The sequence below is a fragment of the Pteronotus mesoamericanus genome, unplaced genomic scaffold, assembly GCF_021234165.1.
Source record: "Pteronotus mesoamericanus isolate MK-2021 breed Mesoamerican mustached bat unplaced genomic scaffold, CSHL_Meso_final contig_20, whole genome shotgun sequence".
NCBI classification, from domain to species: Eukaryota; Metazoa; Chordata; class Mammalia; order Chiroptera; family Mormoopidae; genus Pteronotus; species Pteronotus mesoamericanus.
In genome coordinates, this window is record NW_026555085.1 from 85656115 (window position 1) to 85678954 (window position 22840).

At 40.1% G+C, this 22840-nt stretch overlaps 1 protein-coding gene across 1 annotated transcript in view; it reads left to right on the forward strand.

Annotated features, from left to right (window-relative positions):
• The window catches only part of ARFGEF3 (ARFGEF family member 3), a 160253-nt gene that overhangs the window by 111043 nt on the left and 26370 nt on the right, over positions 1-22840 (forward strand). Inside the window, exons 22-26 of the mRNA XM_054570026.1 lie at positions 1224-1403; positions 9163-9307; positions 10873-10995; positions 15291-15394; positions 17098-17242. Coding sequence (XP_054426001.1) covers positions 1224-1403; positions 9163-9307; positions 10873-10995; positions 15291-15394; positions 17098-17242 — 697 coding nt within the window. The remainder of the gene's footprint in view (positions 1-1223; positions 1404-9162; positions 9308-10872; positions 10996-15290; positions 15395-17097; positions 17243-22840) is intronic.

The window sequence follows — 22840 nt, forward strand, 5'->3', positions numbered from 1 at the left end:
AGGAGACCCATCTGTCCTGGTTTCCCAACAAAGTTAATACTAGGAAAAGCAGTTCCTGTGATAAATTATATGGTAACTCTCCATCTCAGGATTTCAGTACATGGTAACTGGCTACTTCTAAGTTGATGGGAAAATTGTTGTAGTGATAACTATTCTTAATAGCTCTTTAGTGCTTATCAAATAGATATATGTCATAAAGTATTTTGGGAGGAACTTAATTCACTAACTTGAGAACATTCTAGTAAGGAAAATGAGTAGAAAATAATAGCAGTTATGGAGAAACAGTATATCAGTTATCTATTACACTATAACAAACCATCTCAAAAACTTAGGATTTAAAATGACAATTCATTTTAAGTAACACTTCATTTTAAAGTAACAATTCATTTAAAGGAACTCGTTTATTTAACTCATGAATTCCTGGGTAAGAAATTTGAGCTAGGCTCAGCTAGGCAGTACGTCCAGTGTCAGCCAGCCTTGGCTGATCTCAGCTGGCCTTACGTGCCGCCTGTGGTCAGCCAGTACAGAGACTGGGGCCAGCGGGTTCGTGGTGGCCTTGACTGGGGAGGCCGGACAAATGGCCTCTCTCATCCTTCAGCAGACTGGCCCCAGCTCGTTCACATGGCATTTCTAGAATTCCAAAGGAAAGCAAGAGAACAAACCCCAAATCACAACAACTTTTCAATTATCTACTTACATAATATTTGCTATTGTCCAAAGCAAACCACACATCTAAGCCCAGCATCAGGGTGGCCTGGATACAGGGCCCTCAACCAATGAGAGCTTTATTAGTGCCATCGGCTCACCTCCCTGAGGGACAAATGACTCCTCTAATCGATATATGCTTGGGGCACAGCTAGGAATGAGATGGTGGGCAGTTCTGGTGTCTTTACAGTCAGCACGTTCTATACCATCCAAGAAAACTGTCATGTTATATTAAAGAGAAGAAGAAGAAGAAGAAATTACTAGGTACTCTGATTTTTCTAGAAACATTTAAGTAAAATTGGAGTTGTGTCTGATCAGGCTGTTCGGTTATTTAAAATGCAACTCTGTGTGCTGTTCACCTGTACATATCCCTTGAAGGGTTCTTTACTTTAACAGAAGCTGCATCCACCTCCCTGCAGTGAGGTGGGTTAGGAAAACCTTCCTAAGAAGAAAGGTGAAACCAGACTCGTACTTGCCTGAAGTTCCAACGGTGTTCTGTTCTCTCATGAATCTTGCAGGCTGCCTGCCATAAGGAAAGACACGTGTCTCAGAAGGCGGTTTCCTTCATCCATGACATACTGACAGAGGTTCTCACTGACTGGAACGAGCCACCGCACTTTCACTTTAATGAAGCACTCTTCCGGCCTTTTGAGCGTATCATGCAGCTGGAGTTGTGTGATGAGGACGTTCAAGACCAGGTCAGTGTGTCACGGTGACCAGCATTGTAAACCACCATCATGACTAGTGCTTATGGAGTGCCCAGGCAGGCGTTGTCCTGTGACCTTTGCATATTCCACCTTTCCGGTAGTCCTCTATGTGGAATCTGTGACAAAGAAAGGTGATTCCATTTACCTGAGGATGCAGTGCCTGAGGGAACTGGGAATTGAACCTAGGCAAATGGGCTTTACTGGTCTATACTGGTAACCATACCCTCAACTGGGACTAAAGTGGTGAAGAAACTAACTGGAGACATCATAACGAACCTGATGGTCGTCTAGGAACACAGACCCTCTCTCTGAAATCTAAAAATGTCAAATAACGGCTGAAAAATTCTTTTTAAATACATTGACACCCTGGCAAGAAAGTGAGAAATACTAAGATGCCCACAACTAAGTAGCAATGTGAAGCCTCAGAAGTAAACAGAGCTCTAAGGCTGCTTTGGCCATCATGGAATTTGTCACCAGGTAAAACTGAGCTCTGCTATCATTTTCTTTTTGTAAAGATTTTATTTATTTCTTTTTAAAGGGAGGGGAAAGGAGAGGAAAAAAAGAGGGAGAGAAACAGCGATGGGTTGCTTCTCGCAGGCCTCCAACCCAGGGCCTGGCCCACACTCAAGGCATGTGCCCTGACTGGGAACCAAACCAGCGACCTTTTAGTTTGTGGGACGATGCCCAACCCTCTGAGCCACACCAGTCAGGGCTGCTATCACATTCTTGAGACCACAAGAACAGGAGGCAAATTTCAGCACAAATCTTTAAAACCAGTGCTCACTGAGGCCAAGGTTGAATTGGAAATGAACCTAAGTACCACCCTCCCTGAGGATATGATCAGGCTGTTTCTAACATTGGTTCTTACTAGAAATAAAAAAATTAACGTTCCATGATTAAAATTACAAGCCAACCCTTTTGTGGAGTCAGCAAATGAAATTGTACCACCTTGGTGGTCTGGGAACTTTACACAGGCACTATGCAGAGCAACAGAATTCCTCCTAGAATTTCAACTTGGGACACAAAAATAATCCTGCAAATAAAGTTCCAAGATATGTGAGTTCACAGTATTTTAAAAATATTACAAAACACATAGGGAAACAAGGCAATAGTTGGAGCTACTGAAACTACAATATGATACAATCAGACCTAGAAATAAGAGAAATATTGGTATCTTCCATGCAAAATACTAAATCATAATTTTTAATGAAACAAAAAAAGAATGAAGATATGAATTAACACTTAAAGGCTAGGTTGGGGGATTCCAATAATAGTGAACTAAGTCATTCAAATCAGCTTTCTACAGGAACAACTGGAAAAAGTTGGATAAAAAAATCTTTTTAGTCATTGGAAAGCATTGAAATATCACAAACAAAGTGAATAACTTTGAGGCCATGATCTAGGAGAAAAAGAATACCCAGGCTAGTATTTGGGATTGCTTTTCCTAAAATGGAATTAATTAATTTCAGAAGAAGCTGAAAGACTAAGAAGCTAAGACAAATTGGAGTCTGGAGCCTGCCCATCCGGTAACTTCTTGACATCTTGGGTCAGAATCATGAAGAGAATAGGATTCCCTAAGAGGAAGGGGGAAACTTAAATAGACTAGTCCTAACAGAAAACAGTCCCCAACTTCAAATAATCCCAATCCCGAACCTGAGAACATGACATCATTATTTCTTAATGTTTAGGTATAATGTCTGCATTTCAGTCAAAAATAATCAGGCTCATTAGGAAATAACATGTCATTAAAAACAAAAAGACAGTACAGATAGACACATACATACCCTTCCAGGGATCCAGATATCAGAGTTATCAGATACAGACTTTCGAATAACTGTGCTGAAATAGTTTCAGGAAGATAAAGAACAAGAAGGACTTTGGCTATAGTGGTGTAAAGAAGTTAGTGAATTCTCCTCACAAGAATCAAGGATTAGACAGGACAAAATTGTCCAAGGCAACCATTTCAGAGCTCTGGAAACTGACCAAGGGCAGACAACAAATTGAGTAGCATTTGTGCTTAAAAATAGTTCTTGCCAGAATTCTGATAAAGAACAGTCGGAGTCTGTGACGTTCTAGCTGAAGACTGCACCCATCCCCCCTTACTTCTAAAGTTTTGACAAGAATAACAGTTTGACCAGTGCGAGGCTGACAGGGAAAATCAGCAGCTTTTCTGCAAGGAGGAACAGACTTGGTCTGGAGAAGAGGGGAAAAGATCATTGATTTGTCAGCTCAGAGTGGTGGGTTAATTACGAAATGAATGGAAGAATCCTGCAACCTTGCTAACCTGCGGTTGCAATGAGCAGTGAGCCAGTAAGAAATGTATCATGAGGCCCTAGAAACCCGAGATTCACAGAAGGACCAGGTAAGTTCCTCACACAGCTCTGACTCACTGAAACATGGACATAGGCAGGATGGACCGTGCAGATCCCATCAGAAAGTAAAAAGACAAGGAAGACGGAGGCATTGGCTGAACTTTGAGTATTGTCCCCAGCCTACACACACACACAGACTGGTTGGCAAAAGGTGGAAGCCTTAAAGACTCAAGTGTGAGTATGAGCACAGTCTGCCCACATCACCCATGACCAGTAACTAGCCTGTGTCAACATGGGGACAAACACTAGGAAGTCAGGCTAAAAAAGTAATAATTGTAATAAAAAAAATTGAGCAGAGACATTGCTGCCTCACACTGTGGGAAGAGACAGGTTCCATAGTTTATGTCCAAGCAACTTATTTATTTTAAAGAAAACTCAGGAAAAGGAATCAGCATTCAGCATTGCTACGCTATCTTATCTAAAATGTTGAATTTTTGTTGAAAAAAAAATTATGAGACATGCAAAGAAACAAGAAAGAGTGACAAATACTTGAGGGGAAAAAACAATAAATACAAACTGACTTAGAGGGAGCCCAGTGTTGGAATTCAGAGACAGAGACTCAAAATAGCTATCATCAGTATGTTCAAGGAGTTAACGGAAAATATGGTGATAGTGACTCAAGAATGGAAATGTGATAGAGAAATCAGAAATATGAAAAATGGAAATTCTACTGTTAAAAAGGGCAATAACTAAATAAAAAACCTACTCGATGGGCTTACTGGCAAGATTTGAGATGGCAGAAGAAAAAAAATAAGTGAAGTTCCAGGTAGCTCAATATAAATGATCCGTTCTGAGCATCAGAGAGAATTCATTTTGATGAAAAATAAATAAAACCTTAGAGACCTGTGGGACAATGTCAAGTATACATGTAAAAGGAGTCCAGATGAAGAGGAGATAGACAAAGGGGTGGGTAAATGTAGTAAGAGAAATAACGGAACCCAATGAGCAGCAACACAAAGATAATCCATAGTAGATACATTGTAGTCAAAGTGCTCAAAGACAAAGACAAAATCTTCAGAGTAACAAGAGAGAGAGTTCGGGACTACACAGGAACCATGACTGCTGACATCTCTAGAAAGAATGAAGGCCAGGAGATAATGTAAGACCATACTTCATATGATTACATTTATGTAATCGTGCCAAAATAGGCAGATCTGTGGAGACAGTAGCTTAGTGAATGCCTAGGGCAGAGGGTAGAGTGGTAGGGTGGGCAATGCCTGATAACAGGTCCTGAGTTTTGGGGACAGGATTACTGAAAATGTTCTAAAATTAAATTGTGGTGATGCTTGTACAACTCTGAATATACTTTAAAAAAACACTGAACTGTTTGCTATAAATGGGTACGTTTTATCAGGTATGATCTCTCTCTCAGTAAAGATGTTAAACAAACATGAATTGACTAAACTTCTATTAAAAGGCAGAGAGTGGAATACAGGATATAACAACAAGATACGACAATATACAGTCTACAGGACACAAATTTTTAGATTCAAAAGCCCAAATAGATTGAAATTCAGAGGACTGACGATTTTCCATGCAAACACTAACCGTGGCAGAGCTGGGGTCACTACATTAACGCCAGGTAAACTATACTTCAATACAAGAAATATTACTGAAAACAGAGATATTTAGTAAGTAGGAAAGGGTCAGCATATCAGGAAGACACATCTATTATAAATGTCTGTACACCTAACAATAAATCCTTAAAAGTGCATGAAGCAAAAAAGAATTGAAAGGGGAGAGAGAGACAACTTAAGCGTTGCAGTGGGAGAGAATGGAGAGTTACTATGTAATGGTGCGGAGGTTTAGTCTGGAAGGAGGAAAACATCCTGGGGATGGACGGTGGTGATAGTTGCACAACAATGTCGATGTACTTAGTGCTATTAAACTGTACGCTTAAAAATGGTTAAAATTATAATTTTATGGTATGCATAATTTTACCACAATAAAAATAATTATAGGGGATATTGCAACACTCCTCTCTAAGTAGTTGACAGAACAACTAGATGGTAGATTACTAAGGATCTAGAACACTTTATCCAACAAAAGAATACAGATTATTTTTAAAGGCACATGGAATATTCTCCATGATAGATGCGATGCTAGTCTCCATATATGTAATAGAATTAAAATCATATAAAGTATGTTTTCCAGCAACAATGGAATTTAATTCAAAATAAGCAATAGAAAGAAATTTGGAAAGTACCTATTTGGAAATCAAAGAAACTATTTAGAATTCTAAATAGTCTATGGGTCAAAGAAGTCACAAGGAAAATTAGAATATTTTGAATGAGTGAAAATGAAAATGCAACTTATCAAAATTTGTGGAATGCGGAGGAAATTATACCTGCAAATGCTCACATTAGGAAGAAGAAAAAACTGAAATCAGTAATATAAGTTTTCACCCCAAGTCCCTAGAAGAAGAGCTAATCTAAAGAAGCTAAGAGGAAATGATGACCAGAATAGAAAACAATGAAATAGGAAAACAAACAACAGAGGAATATCAATGAAACTGCAAACTACCAAAATGAAGAATAGAAGAGGAAACATTACTGAAAACACTAGAGAAATCAAAAGAATTATGAAAATATTATAAGCAACCTTATGTCAACAAAATAAGACAACTTAAACCAAATGGAAAAATTCCTAGAAAGATACAAGTAACCAAAATTTTTTTCAATAAGAAATGGAAAATACAATTAAATCTCTATCAAGTAAAGAAATTGAATTAGTCATTTAAAGTCTTGCCAAAAAGAATATCTACACTTTGTTGGTCTCTCTAACAAATCTATAAACTATAGGAAAGAAATAACACCAGCCTTACACAAACCCCCATCAGATAATAGAGGAGGAAGGAACACTACCAAACACATTTCATGATTCCAATGTTACTCTGATACTAAAGCCACAAGAAAACTATAGACCAATATTCTTCACAAAATTAAACCTAAAAAATTCTTTAAAAATTATTAGAGCCCTGGCTGGGCGGCTCAGTTGATTGGAGCATCATCTTGTATATCAAAAGGTTGCAGGTTCAATCCCCAGTCAGGGCACATACCTAGGTTGTGGGTTAGATCTCCAGTCAGAGCATGTGTGGAAGGCAACCAATTGATGTCTCTCTGTCTGTCTCTCTCCCCCTTTCCCTCTTCCCCTCTTCTCTCTTTAAAATCAATAAACACATCCTTGGGTAAGGATTAAAAAAATGAAAAGTTATTAGAATTTAAATCCAGCAACATATAAAGATTAAACACTGTTACATATGAAATTTATCCCAGGAGTGTAAGGTTGGTTTAACAGCTCAAAATCGATTAATGTAACATATCATATTAGTAGAATAAAGGATTGAAACCACATGATCATGTAAGTAATTATAGAAATTTGACAAAATTTAACGCTCATTTTTAATTAAAAAAAAAAAAACCTTAAGGAATGAGAAGTAGAAGGAATTTCCTCAGTTGGATAAAGAGCATCTTTGAGATTCTTACATCCAATGTCACACTTCATGGTGAAGGACTGAATGCTCTTTCCCTATGATTAGCAACCAGGCAAGGATTTCCTTCTTGACTATTTGTATTTAATATAATTTTTACACAGTGTACACAAAAATTAAAGGTGTCTAGATTTGAAAAGAAGAGCAAAACTTTTCTTAATTCATAAACAACATGGCCTTGTATGTAGAAATCCTAAGGAATTTACAAAAAATTACTAGAATTATTAGTGAATTTAATAAGGTCACTGGATACAAGATTAAGATACTAAAATCAATTGAATTCTTATGTCTGAGAAATAAATGATCAGAAATTGAAATTAAGAGGATAGTTCCACTCACAAGATCATTAAAATGATAAAAATATTTAGAAGTAAATTTAGCAAAAGAAGTTCAAGACCTAAACACTGAGAACTATAAATATAAAACATTGCTAAGAAAAATTAAAGAAAATTTAAATAAACTGTGACATATACTCCATTCATTGATTGAAAGACTCAATAATTTTAAATGAGAAAATCCCCCTCCATTAATGTATAGATTCAGTGCAATTCCCATCAAAATCCAAACAGATTTTAATGATATTGGCAAGATGATTCTCAAATTTATAGGCAAATGGCCCTGGCTGGTGTGGCTCAGGGGGTTGAGTGCCAGCCTGAGAATCAAAGGGTCACCAGTTTGATTCCCAGTCAGGGCACATGCCTGGGTTGCAGGCCAGGTCCCCGGTAGGGGGCACGCGAGAGGCAACCACACATTGATGTCTCTCTCCTTCTCTCCTTCCCTACCTCTCTCTCTAAAAATAAATAAAGTCTTTTAAAAATTTTATATGCAAATACAAGAGATCAAGAATAGAGAAAACAAATTAGAAAAAGAAAAAATTTGGATAATTTATACTACCTGATTCCAAAACTTAAGTAATCAACATAGTGTGATATTGGTGTAAAGGTACACTTACAGGTCAATGGAACTAAATAGAGTATAGAAACAAATTCTCACATTTCGTTTCAATTAATTTTTGACAAGGCAGCCACTGAATTCAATAAAAGGAAAGGATATTGTTTTCAGAGAATAGTGCTTGAACATATGTAATAGAAATGATTTACACTTTTATCTCTCAATATATCTACAAAAATAACTCAATACGGATCATAGCCTTAACTATAAGAAAAACTATAAATGTTTCCAGGAGAAAGTACAGAAGACAGTCTTTGAGACCTTGAGTTAGGCAGAGATTTCTTAGAAATGACATCAGCATGATCCATAAAAAGAGAATTTGATGGTGCCCACTTTAGCAGCACATACGAAAACTGAAACAATGCAGAGAAGGTTAGCACGGCAGCTGAATGACGTGCAAGTTCGTGGAACAGTCCGTAGTCTGTGCCGTTCCCAAGCACCCTGCCACCCTTGGCTCATTAACACAAATACACATACCAAAAAAAACTGATGAGCTAGACTTCATGAAAATGTAAAGCATTGCTCCTTTAACACCATTAAAAAATAAAGTCAAGCCCAAGGTTATGAAAAACTATTTGCAAATTATAGATCTCAGGAAGGATTTGAATCTAGAACACATAAATAGCTCTAAAAATAATAAAAAGACAACAAAGACAAAAACCCAGTCTAAAAGAACAGCAAGATATTTACAAGTAGCTAATAATAAGCTTGTGAAAAGTTGACCGACAACCTTAGTCCTTAGTAAAATGCCAATTAATACAATATGCGAGTGCTTATTTAGAAGATTTTTGCGTGAGTTTGTCTTGCTTCTATTTTTTTCTCTTTTACTAAAATTAACCCAGAAATGGGGAGCAAAGAAGTATATCACCCACCCCATAAGTGCTCCTGCATCCTTTAAAAAGAGAGTGTTAACTGACACCTCCTTTGCCTCTGCCAGGTGGTCACATCCATTGGCGAGCTGGTTGAAGTGTGTTCCTCCCAAATCCAGTCGGGCTGGAGGCCCTTGTTCAGTGCCCTGGAAACGGTGCACAGCGGGAACAAGTCTGAGGTGAAGGACTACCTAGTCGGTGATTACTCCATGGGTAAGATTGTGCATTGGCGTTTTATCCTGAAACGTGACTAAATTCGTTTATTAGTTCTAACAACTTTTGTTAGAGTCTTGTAACACTTTCTGTATGTAAGATCGCAACATCTGCAGGGAGAGGATTTTACCTCTTCCTTTCCGATTTGGATGCCCTTTATTTCCTTTTCTTGCCTGATTGCTCTGGAGAGGACTTGAATAGGAGTGGTGATAGCGGGAAGGACGTGTGGTTGGTTTTTGCTGTAGGGCCTTAGTTCTTTATGCCAAGTTCTTTGCTGTCAGAGGAAATTAAACAACAGGGAAGACTGACATTCAGCGGTGCTTTATCAGCAGGAAATAAGCTGGTGCAGCAGGGACACGAGACCTGAGTCCTGCCAGCAGGCGAGAACCCTGAGCATTATCAGGCTCTGCTCTTACTGTCAGGCTGGATGAAAGGCTAAGAGATTTCGATTGTTTCACTTACACTTACCTGTATTGAGTTAATTCCTAAAGCCAAAATGAAAAATGTTATCCACTTGCTGGAAAGAAGCAGAAAACTATCATAACCCTGGGGAATCTAAATTCAGAAGATCGGGTCTGTCTGGATATGCATGGGCACCCATTAAGCATGCCCGCGATCAGGGGTGTTGTGTCAGGGGTCCCCACATTCAGAGACCCACAAGAAGGACTCAGAACTCAACCTATTTATTATATGGCCCAGATTTATTACATTGCTCACTGCTAAGAAGTATAATGGCAACACAGTAAGGATAAGCCAAGATTATAAGGGCGAAGGGCAGACAGAATCTGAGGGAACCCCTCTGCAGGCTTCCTTGTGCTCTTACCTTCCCATGAGGGTTCCACAGGGCACGCTTTTCCCCCAGCAGTGAAAAATGCAGCAATATGAGTACAATGTTTCAGCCCAGGAAAGCACATTAGAGACCCAGCTGATGGCTGGGCGCGGGGGGGTGGGGGGGGGGGGGCGGGTCCCAGAGGTACCTTCTATCTAACATATACCAAAATTCCAGACTCCCTGCAGGAAAGCAGGCTGTTCAGAAGAAACCACATTGTTTACACAGTCTAGGCACAGTGAACTAACCTTGTCAATTAACTGCTGCCCAGAAATATTCTGGAAGCCGCATTCTGAGACTCCAGCCAAAGGCCATCCTTATATACAAACCTTTCTAAAGACTGCAGTCTTGAGCCTTCTATGTTAACTGTTTTCTGCACAAGTATAAATAAATTAGTAGATGCCATCAAGGATTTATCTAAACCTTCTCTTCCCTATAATTATGTGTGCAGAATTCAGAGGCCCACGTTTCCCCGCCATATAGACCTGCACATTGCCTCAGCCCTGCATCCCTTCTCTCCCCTGAGCTCTTTGCAGCCTTCCTGCAGCTCGCCCCCTGTAGCGCCCCCTGCAGGCAAAGCTAAGAAACACAGCCTGGGTGCCAGGCCAGTTGTCCATTCAGAAGGCCCTGGCTTTTCTCCAGATTTTTCGAGGCCCCGTGGAAGGTGCTGAGAGTATGGGCAACCTGAAAGATAGAGACTTAACTTCCTCACAATTCTATCATCTTCCTCCCTCAGGAAAAGGCCAAGCTCCAGTGTTTGATGTATTTGAAGCTTTTCTCAATACCGACAACATCCAGGTCTTTGCTAATGCAGCCACTAGTTACATCATGTGCCTTATGAAGTTTGTCAAAGGACTGGGTAAGTGGAGTCTTGCTTTCATGCCTTGTGACAGCTGGGGACTCTTTCCTGGATGGCTTTGTGTGGAAAGCCCTGGAGACAGGCCCACTGAGCATCCTGGGATGGAAGCCAGTGGTGTGTACTCAGAAACAGAGAGCTTACTAGAAAAGCAGCCTCAGGTTCTGTCCAGGGTTGATGTTTTTTATTGTGGTCGTGGAATAATATAGTAATCTAGCATGTTTTCAATCTACATGTTATTTTACTTCTTTTTGAGTCTTAAAACATTTAGCATTATATTCATTAGTTGCCCATATGCAGAAAACTATTCTCCTCAGTGTCACCTAATTAGAGTTTGAGTTCCCAGCTCCGAAACAGGAATTAAGAATGTCTCCCCGCAGGCCTTATTAATCACAAAATCTTTTGGAGTGTAAAAGTCCCCCTCTCTTGAGGCCTCCTGTATTTCAGAAACTACCTGACTGATTTTATGCTGAATTTAGGAATACTTTAGCAGAGTGAAGTCTTGCTGCACAGCATGACCTTCTGTAGCAGATGTTTATGCAGCATGAGTCCATCCATGAAATGGAGGGGGGCGGGGGCAGGTAATTAAACCAAAAATTTAGAAGAAACTTAAGTTTTCAACTTTTGAGAATTTCATCATGGAGACCGAGAGCCATTTATCTATTTATTTATGTATTTATTTAAGATTTTACTTATTAATTTTTAGAGAGGGAGGAGAAGAGAGAGAAAGAAACATCGATTCTCACATGTGCCCTAACTACGGACCAGGCCCGTAACCAAGGCAAGTGCCCGGACTGAGACTCAAACCTGCGACCTTTCACTTTGCAGAATGATACCCAACCAACTGAGCCACCCCGGGCAGGGCCTGAAAGCCTTTTAAATAAGGAAAATAAAAGATTCATAATATTCTTTTATGTTCTTGCTAAATAACCAACAAGTTCCTTTGCGAAAGAAAGCTGGACACAAGGACGCTAGGTGACCTCACTCACATCCCCCCTCCTTGGGGGGCAAGAACAGTGTGCAAGTTTCAGGATAGGAGCTGGAGGCCACAGGTCTGATCAGTGGACCAGCCTTGTTATATTCAATTATTATATATCCTTATCCTATATTATATATACCCTGAAAAATAGAAGACTGAGCTGAGGGCAACCATGGCAGCTACTCACTTGCTGATTTTACCTACTAGGCTTCAAAGATTTCTTTTGAACAACAAAGGAAGACTTTTTAAAAATTTGCTCTATGTTAAATAGAAGCCAAATAATTTAGTGTCTTAAATATAAGATGACCTTAAAGGATGAACCTTTGCGTTAGATAGCATAAAACTCAGTTCTTGTCCAAGAACAAACTCGCTTCTCCTGCACGCCGCCTTTAATCTCGCACTACCGCCGTGCTCACACCACTTCTAACGCCAGATGTATGGGCGTTTCCCCACACCAAGCAGTCCTCCGTCCCACTAGCTGGGTGTCCCCCAGTTCAATTCTGATACTATCCAGAGTTAGCTCAGACCACACAGGTTAAGGGCTCAGTCCCACGGGACTGTCCCCTACTTCAGGCTGGTCTTCAGATTACACACGACTCCCGTTTGACCCGGCCAAGAGTTGCAGGTTCCCATGACTCCCACCCTCATAGATTCTATGTTTGCTAGAACAGCTCACAGAATTCGAGGATACACTTCCATTGACCAGTTTATAATATAAGAAGGGCTATGCTAAAGGACACAGATGGACAACCAAACAGAAGAGGCATAGGCGGCGGCCCGAAAGGACCCCAAGCACAGGAGGCTCTATCTGTGGCATTGGGGTGGACCCCGTCCTGGCACAGAGCCGCGTTCACCAACCAGAAGTCCTCTGAACCCTGTGATTTTGGAACTTTTGTGGAGGCTTCACCATGTGAGTATGACAGATCACTGGGTAATTTCCAGCCCCTTTCTCCTCCCTGGAGGATGAGGGGAGGGACTGCAAGTTCCAAGCTTCTAATCGTGACTTGGTTTTTCTGGTGACCAGTCCCCATCCAGGACCCCCCCCCCCCCCCCCGCCACGGTTGCCTCATTAACACAGAAAAACTCTCCTGTCACTCAGGATATTCCAAGCGATTTAGGTCAGAAACCTGGTTCAAAGACCAGACATCAGCAGGAAGGATGTTCCTAGCACTCTCCTCACTTAGGACATTGCAAGAGTTTTGGGAGCTCTGTACCAGGAACTGGGGACAGAGACCAATGTGTACATATAGCTTCTGTTATTTCACAGACCTGTATTTTGTGTAAGAAGCATTATGATTGGCATTCTGCTCACTGAAAAGTGCAATACCTGCTACATGGGCCCAGTGGCCTGTGTGTACGATGGAATATAAAGATGAATAAAACATGCTGCCTGCCTGTGAGAGGCTCATGGCCTATTCTGGGAAACAGACCCATAAATCAATAATTACAGTTGAATGAGATGAATGCTTTCATAGAGGCTAGTAAAAAAAGGGGGGACGGCATTTCAGCTGAAATGAACAGGCAGCTGAGAGGCGGAACTGAGGATGACTCCCATTCCCCACGTTCCTTACAAGGACTGATGTTACCCAGAACTGGGATGTCCCAAGGCAAGCAGGTTAGCTGTGACGGGCAAGAAGTTCTGCCTCAGGGCACGTGGATGTGTGGAGTTTCAGTGAAACATCCAAGTGCAGATGCTTCTCTGCATGTTAGAAATTTGCAATTTTATCTGAGGGAGTTGAGACCTGAAAATAAAGATGCAGCATTATCAGTGTGCACATGGAGAATATTTAAAACAGGTCCAGTTCTTTTTTTCTGTGAATTCCAAGGAGGAATTATTTGTATGGGGCTGCAGGGAGTGGACTGGCTGAGCCCCCAGGGTAGCCATGCTGGCTGGGTACTGCCCCAGCTCTGGGGAGCCCCATGTGCACAGACTTCTATGCACACCACAGCAGCCTCTGTAAAAAACTTTGAAAGACTCAGTTTGATCAACAAGCCAGGGAATGAATTTATTTTTAATTCCCACTTGGTTATTTCAACCTGAATTTGACCTGGTCTGTGTTTTTATACTGTAAGGTATGTTCATCTAAGCCAGGAGTTGCAAACTGTGGCCCATGGCCAAATCCAGTCACTGATAGTTTTTATAAATAAAGTTTTTTTGAAACAAAGCCATGGTCATCTGTCTGTGGCTGTTTTCATGGTGCAGGGACAGGGTTGCGAAGCTTCAGCAAAGACAGTATGACCTGCAAAGCCTAAAGTATTATACTTACCGCCTGGCCCTGTCCAAAAAAAGTTTGCCAACCTCTGATCTAAAACCTCCTTCCATTTTTAAGGAGAAAATGCCTCTTTGTCTGCTTCTGAATTTTAAATAATGCCTAGTAATTATGTCTGTTTACCCACAGGGGAGGGTGCTGGTTGCTACAATTACAGATAATTAGAAACAATTACAATACTGTGCAATGATTTTATTAAAAGTTGAAAAATAGTTTCATTACATGAAAAGAAGAATAATTCTCAACTACTGTTTACCTAAAGAAAATGTAGAAGCCTTCTACAGATCTGTTAAATATCTAAATACATTTTTTTTAAAAAGGAAGAATTTCAGTTCAATTACATAGTCTCCATCCCCAAACCCCAGATGTTTAGAATCTTCCCAGAGGCTTCATTTATCATCACTATTTAGTACTGAGCACTGGCAGCATATGAGGTCCTTTTCCAGATGGAGAGAGGCCTGGTGCTTCATTCCAGCCCAGCACATGGCTGATCTCCAGGATCATCCCCATCAGAGCTTCAGAAGTCACACCATCGGCCCTGGCTGGGTAGCTCAGTTGGTTAGAGTGTTGTCCTGACACACAAGCCAAGGCTGCGAGTTCGATCCCTGGTCAGGGCACAAATAAGAAGCAACGAATAAGTACATACATAAGTAAGTGGAACAACATATCTATGTCTCTCTCTCTCTCTAAAATCAATAGAACTTTTTTTAAAGTCATACCATCAACAGCAGGGGCCTAGGAAAGTGAATCAGTGTGCCTAGCAATAAAAAAAAACACTTCAGCTACTGAAAAGTACTATGGCAGAATAGAGAAAAAATGCTCATTGTTTACTAAAAAGAAGTCACAAAACAATCTCAACCAAATAAGATGTACAGGAGGATTCCAATTGTGTTTAACGTGTACACATGTAGGAAGACAAAATGACTGAAAGGATTTTTTTCTGTTTTAATAGACATTGGGCAAACGGACACCGTGTGAATACATAGGTCGTCCGTTGTAAGAGCATAAACAAGGATAACACTGTCTCTGTCTCCCTGTGCTATCCCTAGGGGAGGTGGACTGTAAGGAGATTGGAGACTGTGTCCCGGGACCAGGGGCCACGTCCCCAGACCTGTGCCTCCCTGCCCTGGATTACCTCAGGCGCTGCTCTCAGGTACGGGGATGCTCACCCTGGGCCCAGGCCCTCACACCTGCCTCGGGACGTGCCTGCAAAACCCCTGCAGGTGTCTTTTGCGGAGGCCTGAGAGAAACACTGTCTGCTGTCTTTGAGGCGATTGGGACTTAGATTGGGAGTATGAATTTTTGTCCCCAACCCTTCCATGAAGGAGAGAGAGAAACTATTAACAGTGTACTTGGAGCACACAGTTGGCTCCTGAGATCTCTGGGACTTCTCATTTGTTCTCAGACGAACTACCTTGATCTCTGCCTTTGTGCCAGGCTGTAGAGGGAGGAGGCATGAAGTCAGGGGAGCTCTTCCTGAAGTGCCAAAACGTGGACGGTGGGGGCGCAGACAATGAGGGGAAACAAAAAAATGTAAGAGGGATGTATTCAGTCAAGAGCTAGCGGAGAAGTCCGTGTGGACAGCGACCTTAAATATGCTCAGTTCAACGATGCTCTGTCCTTCCCCATGCCGTGCCCGTGGAACAAGGCGATACGCCCTCCTTGGAGCCCTTTCTCCTGCAGGCTCCAATGACACCCTCTCGGAGCTAGTTTTCCTCCTGTCTTCTCAGGTTATACCCCCCAGGCCTCTTCTCGCCCCTCAGCGAGAGCGGTGAGCCCAAAGCTTTGGAAAGGATACACGGCCCTAACTTTCTCCCCCGGCCCCACAGGACAGGACTTCAGCGCCCTTTTCACCTCAGATCCTTTCCTCTCAGTCACTGTGCTCCAACCACACTCGCCTTCGGCCCCTCATAGATGCCCAGCTTATTACACCCAGGGCTGCTGCTGCTCCCTCTGCCTGGAATTTGTCCTCCCCAGGTGTCTGTATGATACTCACCTTCCAGTTCTCACCGGAAACATCAGCTGCCACAGAGAGGAGGGCTTTGGAATCCACCAGCTCCCCACACACCTCATTCGCTCTCTGTAGTACAACCTGTCTAATTTTTTCTATGTCATTGATGTCGGAAATTTTATTTATTATAAAGGATTATTGTCTGTAAGACCCACAGGACAGGAATTTTGTCTCTCTTGCTCACAGCTCTGTCGCTGGTTTCTAGAACAGTATGGGTACAGCAAGCACAGTTGTAATTTGTGAAGATAAGGAATCTTGGGAGTTTGTTTCACTAACAGAGATCCCTGGGGGACTGGCCCCTAGTGGACAAAGGGGAATAAAGAGCTCAGGGCGGTCTGTTAGCGTTGCTCCCCGTACTTTGATCTCTGACCTTGCCCACAGAGTCCTCCTTCCCCCATTGCCTCCCCCACCCACTGCTTCTTTGACATGGGGTCATGGGAAGGGGAAATGAGAGTCTGCCACCTGATTGGCCTACAGACTCTCTTCTCACTGATCCTCATAGACACTTTCTCCCATGGACGGAAATGGTGTCATGGTTCCCTTGGCAGGTTTATAAAAACCTACAACACTCATGGGCAATGGAGATGCTGAGAAAGTATTCATTGTGTTTTTTACCTCTATCTTTTGGTTGTCATTGAATGCTGTTTTATCTGCTTCCCAGGATAAATGCCTCTTGCAAGCTACCTTGTGAAGCCAAATCACAAATAACCAACTTTAAGACATCCATACAATGGGAGCTTTTCGGTTTTCTCTCCCCTTTCTATTACTAGTGTATAATTTTATTGTTTTTTAACACAGTGTAGTTTTTTCCAGTATGTAATTGAAGTTTGGTATTTTTTATTTAGTTATTGGCCAAAATCTACAAAATGCCCATGAAGCCAATATTCCTTAGTGGGCGACTTGCTAGCTTGCCTCGAAGGCTTCAGGAGCAGTCGGCGAGCAGTGAGGATGGAATTGAGTCCATCCTGTCCGATTTTGATGATGACACTGGTAAGTTCGTTGATTAGACTAAACCAGTTATTTGCTGTGTATTATTCTCAGAAGCTTAAATCATGAATTAAACAGCTTCTAGATCGCGAATGATCATCCACTTATGTTGTTACTGTTTATGACTCTAATAGAACAAGTCTACCTAAAGTTTCCATGAACGCTCCAAAAACATTTTACAATTGATGCCTCTGAACCTATTCTTTTTAGATGGATGCCTGCATCTAAAACCAGTACAGATTTGCAGATTCTGCTAAATATAATTTCTAACTCCAAATTCTCTTGAATTTAGCAAATTGGAATATGGTTGCATTGGTGAATTGGTACTTAAATTGGCTGGTAATTGTCTTTAATTCCTTCTAGAAAACACAGTCATTATATAATTACTTCCTGCAGGACTATTTGGTTAGAGACTGGGGAAATTAAACCATTACTGAAGAAAGAATCTGTGACTGGTGAAGCTGAACACTCATTAAAAGAATAATTTTAAAGAATGTGTTTCAAATTAGTTTCTATGTAATTTCCTGTGAATTGGAGTTCACTCTAGTAACCTTGGCTAATTCTTAGATAGGTTAACTCATGCTCCTACTTGCTGTCTTCTCAGATGACCCTGACTGGTTTCTAGATGTAGGAATGGAAATGATATCCTGAAAGGGGTCTAATAACTGGGAACGGGTTGTTTCAAACCCATGAAAAAGACTTTTTAGGGGAGGCTTCTTAAATTTGCTTTTGTGTTTGTTTTACATTTCTCTCCTGTTTTATTGTTCTATTACAAATTCATTTATGGGATTTACAGTTTTCCATAGGGATTATAAACAGTAAAACTTCACTAGTTCAGACTAGTTATAAGGAAGCACTATAGGAAAACCTAATGTAGAGAAAAATTAAAATATTGGAAATTGGCTAGATAATGCCTAATACAGGTTTCATTTTAATGGTAAGAATATTTTTTACTTAGCATTGTAAACCTCCACTCCAGACTATTATAAGCAGAAACTAATGTTGCCTATTTGTAATACCATCTTTAAAACAGTTGTAAATGGTTTGTATATACATAACAGCATTTCCTTCCCATTTATGCAAATCATTAAACCATTCTTTTCTAGGTGGCCCATCTCCTGGTGGATAAAGTTCAGCTGAGCACTAAAAGTTTCCCACAGAGTAAATTCTTTGAGGGCTTTAAAGTTATAATTACTTAGGAAACATAGCTAAATCATAGAAAACAATAAAAGTAAAAGCTTTAAGTTAGTATTAACAATTAATTCTCACCATTGATATATTCGGAGGTATTATTTCTCTGGTTTCCAAGGCAAATTACTTTTCTTTCCTATGGAAATATTAAACATATATAAAACTAGACAGAATGTTACAGTGAACCTTCATGTGCCTATCACCCAGCTTCAAATATTACTAACTTATGGCCAACGTCATGTAATGCGTATCTACATACACATACACGCTTACTCTTCCTGCCTCCCTTACCCCGCCCACTTCCTCCTTTTCGTATTATTTTAAAGCAAATCTCAGACATTAGTATGTGTTCCTGTTTATTTTTTATTTTTTATTATTATTTATGCTGTTACAGTTGTCCCAATCCTTCTCCCTCCTACCCCCCGTCACCCAGCCCGCCCCCCACATCCATAGCCCACCCCCATATCATTGTCCATGTCCACGGGTCTTCATACATGTTCGTTGACTAATCCCTTCACACTCTTTCAAATAGTCTCCACCTCCCTCCTCCACTCTTACTTCTGTCAGTCTGTTCCATGGTTCTATGTATCTGGTTTTATTTTGCTCTTTAGTTTATTTTGTTTTCTTTATTAGATTCCTCTTATAAGCGAGGTCATATGATGTTTGTCTTTCACTGACTGGCTTATTTCACTTAGCATAATAGTCTCCAGTGCCATCCATGCTGTCACAAAAGGGAGGAACCCCATCTTTTTTTTTCTGCTGCATAGTATTCCATTTTGTAAATGGACCAGTTTTTTGATCACTTGTCTACTGTTGGGCACTTAGGCTGTTTCCAACTCTGGTTGTTGTAAATAGCACTGCTATGAATGTAGGGATGCATAAGTCCTCTTGAATTCATGATTTGGGATTCTTAGGGTATATTCCCAGCAGTGGAATTACTGGGTCAAAAGGTAGTTCCATTTTTAATTTTTTGAGGAAATTCCATATTGTTTTCCACAGTGGCTGCACCAGTCTGCATTCCCACCAACAGTGCACTAGGGTTCCCTTTTCTCTGCAGCCTCACCAGCACTTGTTGTTTGTTGACATATTTAATGATAGTCATTTTTGGAAGGTGTGAGGTGATATCTCATTGTGGCTTTAATTTGCATCTCTCTGATGACTATTGATGCTGAGCATTTTTCATATGCCTATGGGCCATCTGTATACTCAATATTAGGATGTGGTCTTTAAAGATGCCAAATAACTATGTTATTATCACACCTTAAAAACTAATAACTCTTTAATAACATCAAATATCTATTATGTTAAATTTTCCAATTATGTCAGGATTCACATTAAGATCCACACTATATGTTTGATATGTCTCTTAAACCCTTTTCAATCTATAGATTTTCCTGTCCAACTCTTTTTACTCCTTTGCAATTTATTGAAGAAGTGAGGTGCTTTGTCCTATAGAGTATTCCATTTGGATTTTATTGGTTGCCCCGCCCTGCCACATTTTGGTGGTATGTAACCAGTTTTTCTGTCCTCTGAATTTCCTATAAATTAGCTTGTCCACACCTTGCTTATACAGGGTGGGGCAAAATTAGGTTTACGGTTGTTCATATAGATGTTCAAATAATACAATAATTAATAAATAATATAAGAATAAACTGTTTCACATACTCACAACTGTAAATCTACTTTTGTCCCACCCTGTATTTTAAGGCTTATAAAAATTTCTTATCACCTAGTTTTATTATATTTACTGTCCATGACTTTGATTTTGCCTATTCAAGGGGATGTTTAAAACTGGGAAAGTCATTTTTATGGCAATATTTTTAAATGCAGTCTTCTGATACAATTTTATTTCTTCAGGAAAATTAGAATTGAAGTATTAAAATTGACATGTAGAGTGGGCTATTTTTTATATTACTGTCATTCTTTCATATGAAGCTAGGGAAATTGAGTCCTTTTTACTGCACAGCTTTCTGAGCTATAGGTTCAGATATTTCCAAAGACAGTGTTGTGAAGAAATATTGGCTCATATAGTGCTTGCATAAATGGCAAAATTGAAACTATATGGAACTAATAAAAAGAATTTCATGCTTTCCCCCTCACCTAGTAATGACCAGCACTAAAAGTTAGTATGTCATTTTTAAAATGAACCTCTTAGAAGAGAGAAAAGAAGAGAGTGTATACGGAGGAGTGTGCTGCTCTGGGCAGATGGACCTGTCCACACTGTGAGCACACACTGTGAGCATCATCTCCCCGCCTGTGAGTAGTATACACACTGATTTGTACGTATACAGGGTTGGGAAGGCTCCAGAAGTGCAAACCGCCGTGGGGGCAGGTAAATTTAAAACAATTTATAGAAACCAGATGAATGACCCTTGGAACAAATGTGGCACTAGAAAGAGCAAAGAAAATAGATGAGCATAAGCAACAACAACAACCAAAAAAAAACAGGTACCTTAAGACTTCAAAATTAAAAACTTTTATGCATCCAAGAACATTATCAAGAAAGTGAACAGGCAAACTAAGGAATAGGAGAACGTATTTATAAATCATATATTTGGCACAGTTCTAATATCCAGAATATATAAAGAAGTCCTAAAACTCAACAACAAAAAGATAAATATCCTGCTGTAAAAATGGGCAAGGAGGCCCCGGCTGGGTGTTTCACTTGGTTAGAGCTTGCCCCAGTGCACCGAAGTTGCAGGTGCAATCCTTGGTCAGGGCATGCACAAGACTCAGAGTGAATGCATAAATAAGCAGAACAACAGACCGATGTTTCTCTCCCTGTTTCTCTAAAATCAATGAAAAGAGATTAACAGCTGAAGGAGACAGCCACGAACAGTAGATTACTGGAAGTCTCGAACAGGGTGCCTAAGATCAGACAGGGATGACCTCTGATATCATCAGAGGCAGATGCAGAAAGTAAAAGAAGCAGTCTCCAACCATAGAAGTTCACACCACAAAGTCTGGAAATCAAGACAGATCAACTTAAGAATCAGAAGCAAAAGAGAAGAGTCTCACAAATAATGGGAAGACAAAGAAATAACCCCCACTCGAAGGGAAAGGAGGATTCCCCAGAAAGAGAACTAAATGAAAGAGAGTCAAGTAAACTATCAGATATTGAGTTCCAAACAACGGTTCTAAGGAAGTTCAATGAGCTCAGTGAGCTCAGAGAGAATTACCAAAAACTACACGGAAACTATGAGGAACTTACTGCAAACTATATCTGCATGAAAAAGGACATAGAAACTATCAATAAGAGACAAGAGGAAATGAAGAAGACAATTTCTGAATTGAAGAACACAGTAGAAGGAATCAAAAGCAGATAGATGAAGCCAAGGACTGAATCAGCCAGCTGGAGGACAAGGTAGAAAAAAAGCTCCCAGAAAGAGCAAGAAAATGAAAAAAGACTCAGAAAGAATGAAGAGGCATTGAGGGAAATGCAGGACAACCTTAAATGTAATAATATCCGAATAATAGGGATACCAGAAGGAGGAGAGGATGAGGAAGGGATAGTGAACCTGTTTGAAAAAGTAATGATGGGAAACTTCCCTAATTGGAAGAAAGAAAAAGTCACACAAGTCCAGGAAGCACAGAGGGTCCCATTCAAGAGTAACCCAATGAGGCCCACTCCAAGACACATCATCATTAAAATGGCAAATATCAAAGACAAACAGAGAATCCTAAAGCAAGCAAGGAAGAAAGAGGTAGTAACATATAAGGGAGCCCCAATACAGGTAGCTGCTGACTTCTCAACAGAAACACTGCAAGCCAGAAGGGAATGGCAAAAAATATTCCAAGTCATGAAAAGCAAAGGCTTGTGACCAAGACTGCTCTACCCAGCAAGGCTGTCAATTAAAATGGAAGGCGAAATAAGGAGTTTCCCAGACAAAAGAAGGCTAAAAGAATACACCTCCACCAAACCAGCACTGCAAAATATGCTAAAGGGACTGCTTTTAAGATGAAAAAGTTTCTATGAATACCCAGTACTCCTTTCAGAGTTGCCAATACTTGAAATTACCAATATTATTAATACTCATTAATCTGATTGTGACAATGATGCTATTTTAATAGTTCCCTTACTATTTGTTGAAACTAAACCTGTTTTTGTTTTTGTATACTTCTTGCCTATTTCCATTATTTTTAAAAAAGCTTTAAATGGCTTTTTGGTATTCTTTATCCATTTATTGATTTAAGGTTTGTAGAACTTTTTTTCCCTAAAAAAAACAAAAGAAAAACCCTATTAACTCTGTTTTAGATGTGTTGCAAATACTTTCCTATTCTATTCCTTGTCCTTTCACTTTTTTATATGTATAATACTATATAGTTAAATGTTTAATATAGTCATATTGTCAATATTTATAGCTTCTGGGTTTGAATATTTTACCTCAGGTCATGAAAAATATTAGTTCT